The following is a 13,937-nucleotide window of genomic DNA, read 5'->3' on the forward strand; positions in this document are numbered from 1 at the left end:
GTCTTTCCCTCCTGTATGCATGACGGCTGCTTCCTTCCTACCTTCTTTCCTTCCTTCCTTCCGTCACTCCTTCCCTTCTGTCCTGTCTTGTCTTTGATTGGTTTCTCCATTCGCGTGGCATACATTTAGCTTTTGAAAGCACCCTGTACACCCCCACGCCTCAGGAGTACAGCAGGACGTCCTCCACGCCCGTATCCCCATCCACGCCCACTTATCCAGCACCTGGGACGCCGTCACCCTCCTCCACAACTCCACCAACCCCACCTCTAAGGCATTCGGCCTCCCGATTCGCCACCTCGCTCGGTTCTGCCTTCCACCCAGTCCTGCCTCACTACGCCACGGTCCCGAGGCGACAGCAAGCGTTCCCCCAAGCCCCGCCTCCTGCTCCGGCCCCTGCCCCTGCCCCGCCTCCTCCACCAAAGTCTGTCGTTTGGTCAACTTGCAACTTCACTCCCTTGCCCCCCTCGCCCCCTGTCATGATAAGCAGCCCCCCGGGGAAGGCTGCAGGTCCACGGCCGCTCATCCCGATCGCAGCACCTTCTCCTCTCACCCAGAAGCCCCCCTCACCGGCCCCTAACGGCCCACCCATGTTCCCCGCACCTTCTCCTGTGACCATCCCGCACAGCCACACCCCTATCGGCATCGCTTGCCCCACCCCGCCTCCCCCACCCACCCCACCCCCTCTCCCCTCCCCCATAGCTCCCCTTCCGTCTTCCTCCTTCGTCTCGTCTCCCCCCTCCTCATCCCAGGCTCCTGGTGTGCCCTCTCCCTCCACAGCACCCCCTGCTGCCGCAGCCGCCGCCACCTCTGCCTCTGCTGAGCACCTCTCCCTCCCCGTGGGCCTGGGCCTGTCGGGGCCGGGGGAGCCGGACACCGCTACAGGCCCAGAGACCCACCTTCCTCAGGGGGGCTTCTCCTGTCAGTCCCAGGGTAAGGCCTCCAGTCCAGACTCTTTTCTCTCTCTCTCACTACCTCTCTCCCCTCTCTGTCTCTCACTGCTATGTGACTCACACACTAACAGGGGGGCTACTGAACACGGTTGGATCTGTTACCGTGCCACTGAGCTGGCCACAGCACAAAGTGAGCCCCGTAATACAGGCTGATATCAGAGGGGAAAGTGTCGGGTCTGACTCCTCCTCAACAACCCTGGCTGTAGTTTCTGACATTCAAACAGCTGCTGTGGTGACTGTTGTGGGATCTCCTGGTGTAGAAGTTACTGTTGCTCAGGCCTGTCTAATTTCTCTGTCAGACTCATAAACTGCATGTATGTCCATGTGTCTGTCTGACTGTTCATTGGATATGACGTATGTGTGGTTTTTCAGCATGGCATGTCTATCTGTATGATAGTGATCTATTATTACTTCATGGATACAGATCACTGACTGAAGTCTGCATAAAACCACAGCCTTTGTCATCTCCTGGTTAATGTGTTTTTCTTTTGTCAGTTCATTTCTCAGTCATAGTTCTGAATTTTTATCACCTCTGTGTTGATTTTATGATTTTTGCCATTTGGTTTTCCCTCATTTGACTTTGCATTTCCTTCAGTCAATGTGCAGTCTAACTAAATACAGTCTAACTTATTGTATCAAGTCACAACAGGATTCTCTCTCTTATTGAGACACCAGTAGATCACTGGCTGTCCTACGACATGTCACAGGAAGGGGAACATCAAGCTTGCCCCTGAGACACTAAACTTGAGCAAATCTTGTGCTTATTGGTTTCATCTACCAAATTAAATATTCAAAATGGCTGGGCAATATGGAGAAAATCCAATTTCACAATGTTTTTAAACAGGTACCTCAGTGCTGATAATGTGACCATATTGTAGGATTGACTGTTGGTGCTTTCACAAAATTTTTACATTGAGATTTTTGATAAATACTCATCAGCAATGTGCATATACTATATGACTATACTGTAATGCTGCCTTTAAACACTTAAAATATTACGATAACCAAAATCTAAGACGATAAATAACACAATATCGATATATTATTGATACATTGCCCAGTCCTAATATTCACTGTAATAGCTTTCTTTTTGAATTCATTTTAATTTCTTTCATGAATATTTATGTGATAAGAAACTTTAAATTTGTCTTGAAATGAATAATCAGACAAGCAACATTTATATGTAAAAACACCAATGCTCCAGTGACCCTTGGCATTTCTCTTATTAGCCTCGGGGGCTGTTCTAATGACCTTTGACCTCAGACATCATCAAACTGATTGGCTTGAAGGGACTGGACTGCTGGTTTAATATTGATCACCACTCAGTGTGTTCACATTTCATCATAGATCCAATTGCGGTCAGTGATGAGAACTGGGAGCAAAATAATTCTTATTAATTCTTATAATTACTAAATAAACATCTGGTTGTTTAAAATGGATAAAACTCAGTTCACATGTATCAGATTATGAATGTATCATCTTTTAAGCAATCTATGAATTCTCTCTTATTTGGGCAGACGGTATTGACCTACATATGACTGCTGCCATAGTTCCTGTGTTTCTTTTGGTCATTATGTGTCCTTATGAGTGTGTGTGCGCGTGTGTGTGTGTATGTGTCATTGCTCCAAACAGTGTGTTTCATTGATTTCATGCTCAGTGTTGATCGCTTTGTCTTGGCTCCATTTATTGGAATGTATATCTTCCAGATTGAGTTGGGCAATCAATATATTGACATTCATTGTCACTATTTCGATGTACCAATTTGTCATGTTGCCCAACCCTAGTACTCATTCTAAACCCTGACACTACTTCTCACTAACAGTGCATGTTCATTAAATAAACTTCGCTATGTTATAATGCGGCATGCTGTCATACCTGATGTGTGTATTCATGTTCATTAGAAAATTACATCCACCGTTACTGCACTACAAACTGAATGACACTGGTGTACCCTGTTGATGTAAAGACTTATGAAGGCTGAAACACTGTGTAATGTATTTTGACAGGTTTATCTAGTACTGCAATAATACAGTAGAACATTACAGGTTTGGTAAATGTGTATTTGACAGGTGTAGACAGAGAAATATGAAAGATGCATTATTTTCTAAAAGGGAAATCAGAATATGCTGAAGTAAATTCTGTACATATATGCAAAGTAAGTGAGCTAGTTTCACAGTCATGGATTAATCCAGTCTGAAAGCATTTCCCTCAGCAGAGATGTACAATGAGTAGCAACGCTTTACTTAAAACTGACAGTTTAAACTTAATTTTTCTATTCCTGTGTCTCCGCCCATCCCCCACCCCCTCTCCCCTCCCCTCCGCAGACGTGGTGCAGACCCCGGGCTTGACCACCCCGACCCCTCCCCCACCTCCACCCCTGCCACCCGGTTCCACTGTGACCTCCGCGGCTGCCACCCCGGCTGCCACCCCCTCTACCCCAGCCGGCCACCCTCCCCCACCCCCACCTCCTCCTCTCCCTCCTACGCTGACTCCAGGCGGGACCCCCCCTCCTCCACCAGGTCCGCCCCCTCCTCCCGGAGCCCCCCTCCCTCCCCCAGCGCCTCCCCTTCCCGCCGGACTCTTCTCTCCTGCCGAGGACCGTCCCACCTCAGGCCTGGCCGCTGCCCTCGCCGGAGCCAAGCTGCGCAAAGTGCCAAGGGTGAGCGCTTGATTGGTTGTGTGATCAATGGAGGGCTTGACAAGCCACATCTGTACCATGCAAGTGACAGTACATAGATATTAAAGTGATAGCTGCACGTGTTTCAGGTTTCAGAATCAGGGACAATAGCACAATGACATGTATTGGACGAGGGAACGGGTCAGCTGAGTAATAACAGCACAAGTAGTAATAAAGAGTAAATAAGATAAAGCAAGATAAGATAAGACAGTGACGTATGATGTACGATAAGATGGAAGGACATACATAAAATAAAATATAAAATATAGCAAATACGAAAATGAAGATTGTGTGTAAAAGTAAGTGACAAGTTGCACACACAGAATGCTGTTTCTCTGTCAGTCTTTGTGTCCTTTGTTTTCAGTGCAACTCTGACTTGACAGAAACACTGTTAATACACACACAGCCCTCACACATTATTTTCATACATAATCACACAGAATCACTGTCACTGAGGCACTCATGCACACACAATCAGACACACACACACACACACACACACACACACACACACACACACACACACATAGTCACCATCTGTCACATCTCATCTCAGCCTCAGAGGAGGTTTATATGTAACGCTGACCGCCTTCACGCAAAACACTGCATGTCTGCCTGTGTGTATAACATGACAAAACATAGAACTCAGCTAGGAATTGGATGGAAAACATTTAGCATGTTTCAGTATTTTTGGATTTTCTGATATAGAATAGTTTAGTTATAATAGTTTTAGTTCTTTTGCAGCTCTCAAAGTCAGGTTAATACATCACTCTGATTGTAAAGAACTTGTTACATTTGTGTTTAATAAGTGTTGTTGCTTGTTTCCCTTCAGAGTGATGATGCAGGGGCAGCTCTGGCAGCAGCCATGTTGGGGGCTGGAGGGGCCAAATCTGAAGCCAGGGGCAACGGCCCTTTGCCCGGAGGAGGAGGGCTGATGGAGGAGATGAGCGCCCTGTTGGCCAGGAGGTAAAGTCACATCACATGTCATCGTTAGCCCCATTATATCTCAGTCTTGGCACATATGCTGTTTCTGATGAATTCAAGATCTTGTTTCCTATTGCAGAATGTGAAATAAACATTCTGTGGTTCTTATTTTTTTATTAAATGTATTTATTCTGAGTTTATCTGTAGTAAAATCATATTCAAACTGTATTTTATAGCAGTCAAAGAAACTGTGAAATTAAGGTAGATCTGAACTGAAGGCTTTACTGAAAAAGGGTTTGAGCTGTGGTCGATGATACTAATGTCAAAAAACGCAACTTGTTATTCAGCATGAAGTCACTGTATCTGGTCTTTATGTCCTACAGGAGAAGAATCGCAGAGAAGGGCTCGTCACCTGAACCTGACCAGAGATCAGTAAGTATCATCAGTCATATCTGTCATATGTACATTTTGTTTGATCTAGGTCCAGAATTTCATTTCTTACCGCTCACTGCTGAATCTCACAGTTGCTCCTTTGTGTGATAATAACACTCAGGGTTTCCTCAGTGTGTCCGGGCTGTACATGGTGGACTACATTCACTGCATTCCTGTGTGAAATGAGTCCACAATCACTCAGTGCCTTGTCTGTGTGATGGTCTGCGTGCCTTGGGTGGATGCCATGTAACACATTCCAGTCTTTAATTACTACTTTCACATAGCATAAAGTCTCAAATACCTGAACTGCAAGAAAACAACAGGTTTATGTTAGCCTTTATTTGTAATGCATAAATGTATTTAATTTTAAGGAGGATGTTTCCCTGATTTTGATGTTGTGATGAATAAACTACAGTGTACATTTCTACAACACTTATTCCATCAGTGCATGTGAGACTCTCCTCTCTGCTGCTCTGAGTTTCTCTCTTTAAACAGAAATGCTGCTTTAATTTGCTAATTGAGTCCAGTCACTTGCACTTTGATGTTGTCTGATCAGCTTTAAGCTAACGTCAATAAAACTGGACACTTCATGTGCACACCTTTCACATGAAAGGTCCTCCAGCAGCTCAAGGGGCATTATGTGCCCCTTTCTGGTCAGCTTTTAATGTGAAACATCTGCATCTTTATTTGTTTAATTTTCAGATACATTTTTTAATCCCAAATCATTTGACCACAAATCAAGTGGGTGGTGTTATTTGAGATGTTATTTACCCCTTTATTATTTTATAGCATTTGATTTGACACATAAGCTATGATCTCAGGTGTTTTGAACTTTAATTAAAACACAGTCAAAATCTGTTTGTGTCTTAATGTTGGTGTTGCTGTGTATAAACTCTCCTCTGAGGGGACTCATGTTTGACCTTTGAACTTTGTGTGTCTGTTCAACAGGAGGAGGGCGAGATAAACACAACCCCTAAAGTGTCAGCCTGTAGCACACCAGGTGAGTTTCAGAGGGAATCTGAAGACTGAAGGGGAAACATCAGAAACAACAACAGGAACTAATATGCATCTTCCTAATACAGGCTACAGTGATCCAAGTTAGCATGAATCTACATTTCCCCTTAGTTTTCATCACTGCAGATCTGCTATTTTCTGGTTATTGGAAGTTAATTTGCTTTTTTTTATTATGATTACCATCACCAGATAGCTGAACTCTATTTCATTTGGTAAGAGGAGTTCTGTTTTCATGTTTTTTTGCCGTGTTTTTGTTTTGTTTTTCGTTAGACATGCCCAGGAAGCCATGGGAAAGAACAAACACCATGAACGGTAGCAAATCTCCAGTTATCGGAAGGTACAGTACATCTCCCCCTCTCTGTTCAACATGTAGTTTCTCAGTATTTGTTGTGTAATGTTGTACTGAAAGTACATTTTATATGCTAAAGTTGTTCACAAGTTTAATTTTCCGAAGTATATTGTATCTACATCATAATTCATGTGTGTTGCCTCTCTGAATGGCTAGCAGCGATGCTACTAAACATCCACCACAGGGGCACATTAAAGCATTAGCATCAGCTAGCTTTAGCATGATGCACTGCTGAGGCCGTTCAGCAGTGGCTAACATCACTTAAGCTTGTGCCGCATTCATGTGCACGTTATATGTACGTTAGACACCCAACTTTAAGCTGAGGTGTCTGTGTGTGAATGAAGATGAAGAGGATAGTGTCAAATTTAGCTAAGCAGTTGTTAAGACTACTGATTTTGTTGGATGTTGTCCATTCTAGATTTAGGTTTCCTTAATTTCACTGCTAACTTTGGGTGACATTTGGTGGTTAACATCCAGCCTGTTTGGCTTATAGGGTGAGTTTGATTAGATTAGACTAGATTGTTTTGATGTAAGTTGCTGAGTTTGGCGATATCAGCTGTTGTCTGCCTTCCCTCCAAAATACTATAAGTGGAATTAGATGGCACTCAGCTTGTTGTGAACATGTAGGAACTATTTTCTTTCTACCAAACTATACACACCAACCGTATCACTGCGCAAAAGGAAACATGCATCTACTGCTACCTCACCTAGCACAACTGAGCTAGCTAACGTTACAGGTCAGCTAGCTCAGTTGTGCTAGGTGAGGTAGCAGTAGATGCATGTTTCCTTTTGCACAGTGATACGGTTGGTGTGTATAGTTTGGTAGAAAGAAAATATACACACCAACCGTATCACTGCGCAAAAGGAAACATGCATCTACTGCTACCTCACCTAGCACAACTGAGCTAGCTAACGTTACAGGTCAGCCAAGGAGGATGCCATTAATATTTATGTCTTGTGCTATCATGAGCACAGGCTCTTGTTTATGAGTAGATGCACACTTCCTTCTATGCGGCCATATGGTTGGTTGGTGTAGTTTGATAGAAAGAAAATAGTTCCTACATGAAGCTGCTCACAACAAGGTCTGTGGATTATCTTGAGTAACCAGGTTATGATTTCTGGAAAGAGACATTGCTGTTGAGTTTTTCAAATGTATTTTTTTGCCACTTTGAGCACCACAAGCTGAGTGCCATCTAATTCCATGTATATTGGAGAGAAGGCAGACATCTCTACAGCTGATATCTCCAACACTCTGCAACTCACACCAAAACAAAATATATGATTAATAGCACTACAGGTAAGAGGAAAAATATGCATTTGTGTGTTTTAAGGTTCAGTAGCATTCTTTTAAATGAAATGTAAATAAGGAAGGTAAGGAAGTGTGAAAATGAGTGCATAGTAGCCTTTTGAAAAAAGCTAAGTGGCCGTTATAAACAGTCCTGACCCAAGGCCACCTCATTATGCTGGGGACACACACACAGATAGATGCTAAGCTGTAATTTGTAAAGTCAGTGTCTCTGCTGCTCACACAGACGAGAGTCTCCGTGGAGAAATCCCATGGGAGCAGATTCCTCCAACAGGTAGAGAGAAAAGGCCCCGGAGAGTTTGAGAAATCCTGTTCTTTAAAACAATCATCGAGGTTTGCTGTGATGGACGTGGTTTTATTGGAGAGGGGTTATCTTCAAATGCTTGGATGAAACCTTTGGAATCCTGTGTTGTCTTTGTGTTCTTTTCCAAATGTACCAACCTGCAGGGGCTAGCTCTGTCTGCTGTTTGATACGTGCCATCCGGTTCAATAAGTCATGTGGTGCTTCCTCAACCAGTTATTGATTTCTAATGTGATCTAGTCATTGCTTCTGCATGCTGCTCTGCCTGCTGCCCTTTTTCTTTCTCTCTTTAAAAGAGGGAAACTCAAATGTGCGTGTCACATACTGTACATCCACCCTATCATACACACCAACACACAGAAATTTGTGTCCGCCCAGTGCAGAAGAGACTTGGCACAGTATTATCATTGTAGAGCCAGAGCAGATCCAGCAGGCGCTCACAGATAAGGCCCCACTGTGAGTGTAAGTGTGTGTGTGTGCGCGCACATGCACGAGAGAGGAGACCAGATGGGTGTTTTTTATTCCAGTTTATTATAAGTAACTTTAATATGTGGCCCACAGAGAGCTGAGCACACTTTTTAGAGCACATGATCTCGTAACGCTGCAGGTTTTTATAGCATTTTACACTTTTGTTGACTTCTGATGATATGGATTAAATCATCCACTCAGTATGAAATTACAGATGAAAGAAGAATTTATGGCAATGAGCCAAACTGCTGTTGAATTGTAAAAGAAACCTCTATGAATTCCCTTTTTTCTTCTTTTGACGATTGTAAAAAATTATAGGCACACAAAACATTTATTGGACTGAGTGTAAAGTGTGCAGCTGTGACTTTGAATCAGTTTCTTTAGTTCGCTCTACCTGCATTATCTTTACACTGGAAACAATCTGAAAAGTAAAGGACCACAAGCACAGTTTCCGTGTTCCGGTATGCAGTATTTCCACCCCATAGCTACTACATGATCCGCTGCCGAGCTCATTTCCTTTTCTTTCACTTCTCCTTCCTGTCACACTTCCTCTCTTGAAAGTGGTTGGCTGCTCAGTGAATTTCCCCCCCTGATGACTCTCACATAGCGTAAGGACCTCTCTCAGTGTGGCTGCTTTCCTGACTTGCTGGCATCCTCCTGGCTTATCGCTTTTCTTCAGACATGCGAGGAGAAAAAAGGAGCTGAGCTGCTCATAGGTTGCACCTGGGCAGCAGGTTTCACTGACAGATGCAAACGGGAGAAATAAGTCTTTTTGAGGAATATTTGAAATAAATGACACACGGACACCTGCTGCACTATAGGAGGATGTTCTTAAGTTTTATAAATTGTTGAGACATCACCTCTTTATGTGTGTGTGTGTTTGCTTTTGTGGGCTTACATGCATGTCAAGGCGAGTGCACTTCCTTAAGTGTGTGTGCATGCTGTGACCAGGAGTTTGCTTCTAACTACTGTTTTGGCACCATTTTTTTGTACAAATGAAATGAACTAGTAGAGAATACCTGAACAAATAAGTCAGTACATTAGGTTTTTGCTGTCAACCAACTGAAAGGCTCAGGAAAGAGCTTCCCTGTGTGTGATGATAATCGTAATTGTTTTTTCAGGTTTACAGCATAAAAGTTGAAATTATATTTCTTTACATTAGACATGTTCAGTTTGTGTCATATTTATCCAGCTACTCTTAAAGTCCAGATGAGTTGCAGTCTAATGCTGTATCTCAAGGCTAGTTAATAGTACTTCAGATGCTGGTATGAAGTCAAATGCTGTGGTTTTAGTGATCGCGATAATTCAGTTAGTTTTGACCTTTGAGTGTCCTGTTTTTCCATCTCATCCTCTGTCTCCTTTTCTTCCTTTTCCGCTGAATTTATTTGTGTGCTTTGTCTCTCCTCGCAGACCTAAATCCACTCCTACACCTACTGCATCCTTAAGTGCCAACGGTGTGCCAACAGAATCTGTTGACTATGACAGGTTGAAACAGGTAGGTGAACAGACATTCAGTGACTTGAAAACTTGTTTTTGTCATTATGTCACTGCACATGATAGGTGGAATATTATTTTGTCATGTGGTGTCTAGCTGTGTCAATATGTGACAAAATCAGTGTTAGAAAAATCAGCCAACCAGAATAACATTCCTCTTGAAATTGGTAGACAATCTGTTACGACAAGAAAAAGGCAGCTGTGTAACAGTTTTTACCTTGGTGCTGTACTTCATATAGATCAGTGCAGTATTCTACATCTTTGTCACTGACGCTTGCTTCTTACGCATGCTTTCACGTATTAAATGGTTTAATGCAATTGCTTCAGTTTCTTCCAATTTCATGTACTTTGTTTCACCTTTTTGAATTTCTTAAAGGAATACTGCACCCACAAAGTGATAATGTGTATATCAATTACTCACCCCATATAAGGTTGAATTCATGAAGGAAACTTTTTTTCTTGTGTGCCTCCATTGTGAACAAGGAATCCAAAAACTGAGAAAATTCTTGATGAATTTAAGTAAATGGGGTCCGCGTATTTAACAACAAACTATATCAAAACATTCATGTACAAACTCACACAACTTGTCCAGTATAATCAATATCTCATTTATGCTCATATGCTCAGTTCTTCCCAAACATATGCATTTTTCCGTACTATTTCAACCACCCAAGCATTTTATGCAGCTACTTAGCATGAGATCAGGGCTGCCCCCGACTTAGAATTTTCCTAGTCGATCAGTAGTCGTCATTTAGGGCCATCAGTCGACTAGTGGCTCACATGTTTATGATAATAATTTAATTACTAAATGATATATTTTGGGTGGGGCAACACAATGGTGTGAGTTGAAGGTGTGAGAAAGAATAGTATCAGTAACATTGTTAACACTGTGCTACATTACAGAGAAATACAAAACCGTACTAATGAACCTTCATTAATATAGGCCAATATTTTATCTACATGTCACACACTGAGCGAGCCGCCTGTTAATGACACTGTCGGCAAAGCAGTAATGAGTGGCTAATGGGCATGTAGCTACTTACATGTTTCAGATGATACATCATGTTTGTAGTCAACGAATGAAGTTTACATTTGACCATGGGTTCGTCTTTCACCTTCTCAAAATGATCCCACACTTTGGATTTCCTGCCCGACATGTTATTAACTAGCCTGTAGTATAACTGCAGGTACCAGCCCTGGAAATTAATGTGACGCCTGTCTGGCTGCTGAGCGTGGACACTTCTTGTGTCTGTCCTTTCAAATTAAATTCCCACATGCTCCAGTCATATAGGTTTTGATGTATATTGACAAGGCGCAGCTCTTAATAGTTTCTTTAACCAAGCAACCAATGAAATCTTTCCAACTAATGACCTTTCTGGCCAACAAATGTTGATTGATTATTAGGGAGCAGCCTTACATGAGACCTTTGACATTTCCATAATATCCATAGATAATCATTAATATTAGTCACATACATTTGTATGAAACACAGCTGTGACAAGTAAACTCTTGAGGTCTTCATGTAATTATAATCCAAGGTAGTGAGTTTTTAAAAATGAATCTAAATTGGTTTTACTAATGACCTGCTTATTAAGATGCTTATATTTGATATTTCATTGTGATTATGCAGTCAAACTGCTCATCTCAGCCATAACATACACTGACACAGGGAAGGTCATTTTTTCCCTCTAACTAATTATGCAGCCGTGGTGCGAGGAGAAACCGCGTGGGTGTGTGCAGTGACCCGTCTTGTTATAAGGCAGCTCCTCCCTCTGACCTCTGTCAGTGAGCCTGCTAGATAAGTCCAGAGTCTCTCAGAGCCCTGCCTATCTGCTACCACAGCTCCTCACAGCAGTGGGACCACGAGACAGATGACACTTGTATATGACTATACTCGCTGTTACACTTTCTCATTCAGCCTGACTTGGAGGCAAAAGAGTATAGCTCAAACTCCATAATACTGATTTACTAATCTCCTCGCACTTTGTTTACGTCTTGCTGTTATTAAGTGAGTCTTAAGGCCTAATCTCACAGGGAGTCCCTACACAGGGATTAGCTACTTTGTAAGGAAGACGGAGAATCTCCCTTTGCCAGTTGGCAGTGCCTCCACCCAACTAAATCCAAAAGCCAGAGGAAACTTTGTCTCTCTGTGTCAGCATGTGCTCTCAAACTGGACTGAATTTTCAGTCATATATACAGTGTTACAATGTTGGATGTTTATGTTAAACATTGCCAACATTTCAAATAATGAGGTAAACATATGTAAAAGTAATCTTTGTGAGCAAAACCCTCAGGCTTTTCATCGAAAACGTCATGCCCCTGCGCTGGCGATAGCATTGCCGACGGCATTATGTTTTCAGATTGTCTGTCCGTCCATCCATACATATGAATGTATGTACATTAGTCCAATCCTTGTGAATGCAATATCTCAGTAACAGCTTGAGGGACTTTCTTCAAATTTGGCACAAACCTTCACTTGGACTCAAGGATGAATTAATTTGAAATTTTGGTGGTCAAAGTTTAAGGTCACTGTGACCTTGTCTGTCTCATTCTTGTGAACGCAATATCTCAAGAACATCTTAAGAAAATTTCTTCAAATTTGACACAAACATCCACTTGGACTGAAGAATAATTTTGTGGTCGAAGGTCAGAGATCAAAGTTAAGGTCAGTGTGACCTCACAAAATATGTTTTTGGCCATACCTCAAGAATTCTTACACAAATTATGACAAAACTTCGAACAAATGTCTAATAGGATAAAATAATAAAGTGATGACATTTTATATCCAAAAGGTCAAAGGTCAGCTTCACTATGACATCATAATGTTCTGCATAAAACACTTTTCTGGCATTAAACACCATATCTCAGGAACAGAAGGGAAGCCATTTGGTCAGATGCATAACTGGTGACACTAATCTTGGGTGCCCAACCTGAAACAGTGCTGATTGTATAGATCTTCTGTGCTGCTGGGGGGAAGATGTGTGTGAAGCATCCATGTTTTCAGACACGGATGTAAACTGTAAGAAACTTGAGTGGTGCACAGAGGCATACAGCCATGGTAATTCTAGTTTTCTACTGTCAAGACAAGCTGACGTCAGCTCGTGACAGATATCTTTATATGTTCATCTGCTTCAGGCACGCTTCTCCAAGTGTTTACATTACGTACACTGCTACATCTAGCTACATGCTAACATCGGAGAAACATGTAACCTTTGTTGCCAATGTTATTTTTCCCCTGATTTTGTATCAAATTCCTGCTGCAGCATGCCTTGTTGTTAAGATTGTGGTTTAGCCACTTTTATTGGGCATTTTTCACAGTAGAAAGCGCCACTGTACTCTGTTACAGTCATTCACTGGCTGCAAGCAGCCAACACTGCTACATGTAGCTACATGCTAGCACCTGGGAATCACGCAATCTCAGTTGCAGACGTTGTTAATCTCTCCCAAATTTCGGATCATATTCCTGCTGAAACATGCCTGGTTGTGAAGATTTTGGTTTAGAAGCTTTAATTGGTGATTTTTGTGACGGTGCAGAGATACGCAATCTGAGAAAAATGTTGTTTTATGTTTTTTAGCATTAAAGACTGTCCAAGGGGAGTGGAATGTGGAAAGACTGTTTTGTCTTGTCTCTGAGGTCTGACATGTATCACGTTTATGTATTGTAAGGTGACTTTTTTTTTGTTGTTTTTTTAGGACATTCTGGATGAGATGAGGAAGGAGCTGTCAAAGCTAAAAGAAGAGCTCATTGATGGTAATTATCACTGGAACCTCTGCTCTCTTTTCATACAGCAAACATTTAGACATCTCTCTAATAGTAAATCTATACATCAAGCACATAAAAATGACATTGCAGTGGTTACTCTGTCTTTTGTCTGTTTTATCTTTCTTTCTGTCTTGTTTGAACTGTTTAGATAGCTGATATTTCCAGGGGTTATGTTTAAACTGAAATGCTGACTGAAGACAGGAAGTGAAACATAGTCTCTTGTCATACCATAATACGTTTGTCAAAGGTGCTGTGTTAT

The 13,937-nt window shown here is 42.1% G+C and overlaps 1 protein-coding gene across 8 annotated transcripts in view; it reads left to right on the forward strand.

Moving 5' to 3' along the window:
- enah (ENAH actin regulator) overlaps positions 1-13,937 on the forward strand; it is a 182,047-nt gene that overhangs the window by 161,593 nt on the left and 6,517 nt on the right. For 3 of the 8 annotated variants that reach the window (XM_078174069.1, XM_078174068.1, XM_033648455.2), the window contains exons 6-14: positions 130-930; positions 3,275-3,609; positions 4,460-4,593; positions 4,935-4,983; positions 5,932-5,983; positions 6,268-6,334; positions 7,879-7,926; positions 9,832-9,916; positions 13,609-13,666. In XM_078174069.1, the coding sequence (XP_078030195.1) occupies positions 130-930; positions 3,275-3,609; positions 4,460-4,593; positions 4,935-4,983; positions 5,932-5,983; positions 6,268-6,334; positions 7,879-7,926; positions 9,832-9,916; positions 13,609-13,666 (1,629 nt within the window). The remainder of the gene's footprint in view (positions 1-129; positions 931-3,274; positions 3,610-4,459; positions 4,594-4,934; positions 4,984-5,931; positions 5,984-6,267; positions 6,335-7,878; positions 7,927-9,831; positions 9,917-13,608; positions 13,667-13,937) is intronic. The other 5 variants (XM_078174070.1, XM_078174075.1, XM_078174072.1 and 2 more) reach the window with 4 other exon arrangements.

Source organism: Epinephelus lanceolatus, chromosome 13 (assembly GCF_041903045.1).
Source record: "Epinephelus lanceolatus isolate andai-2023 chromosome 13, ASM4190304v1, whole genome shotgun sequence".
Lineage (NCBI taxonomy): Eukaryota > Metazoa > Chordata > Actinopteri > Perciformes > Serranidae > Epinephelus > Epinephelus lanceolatus.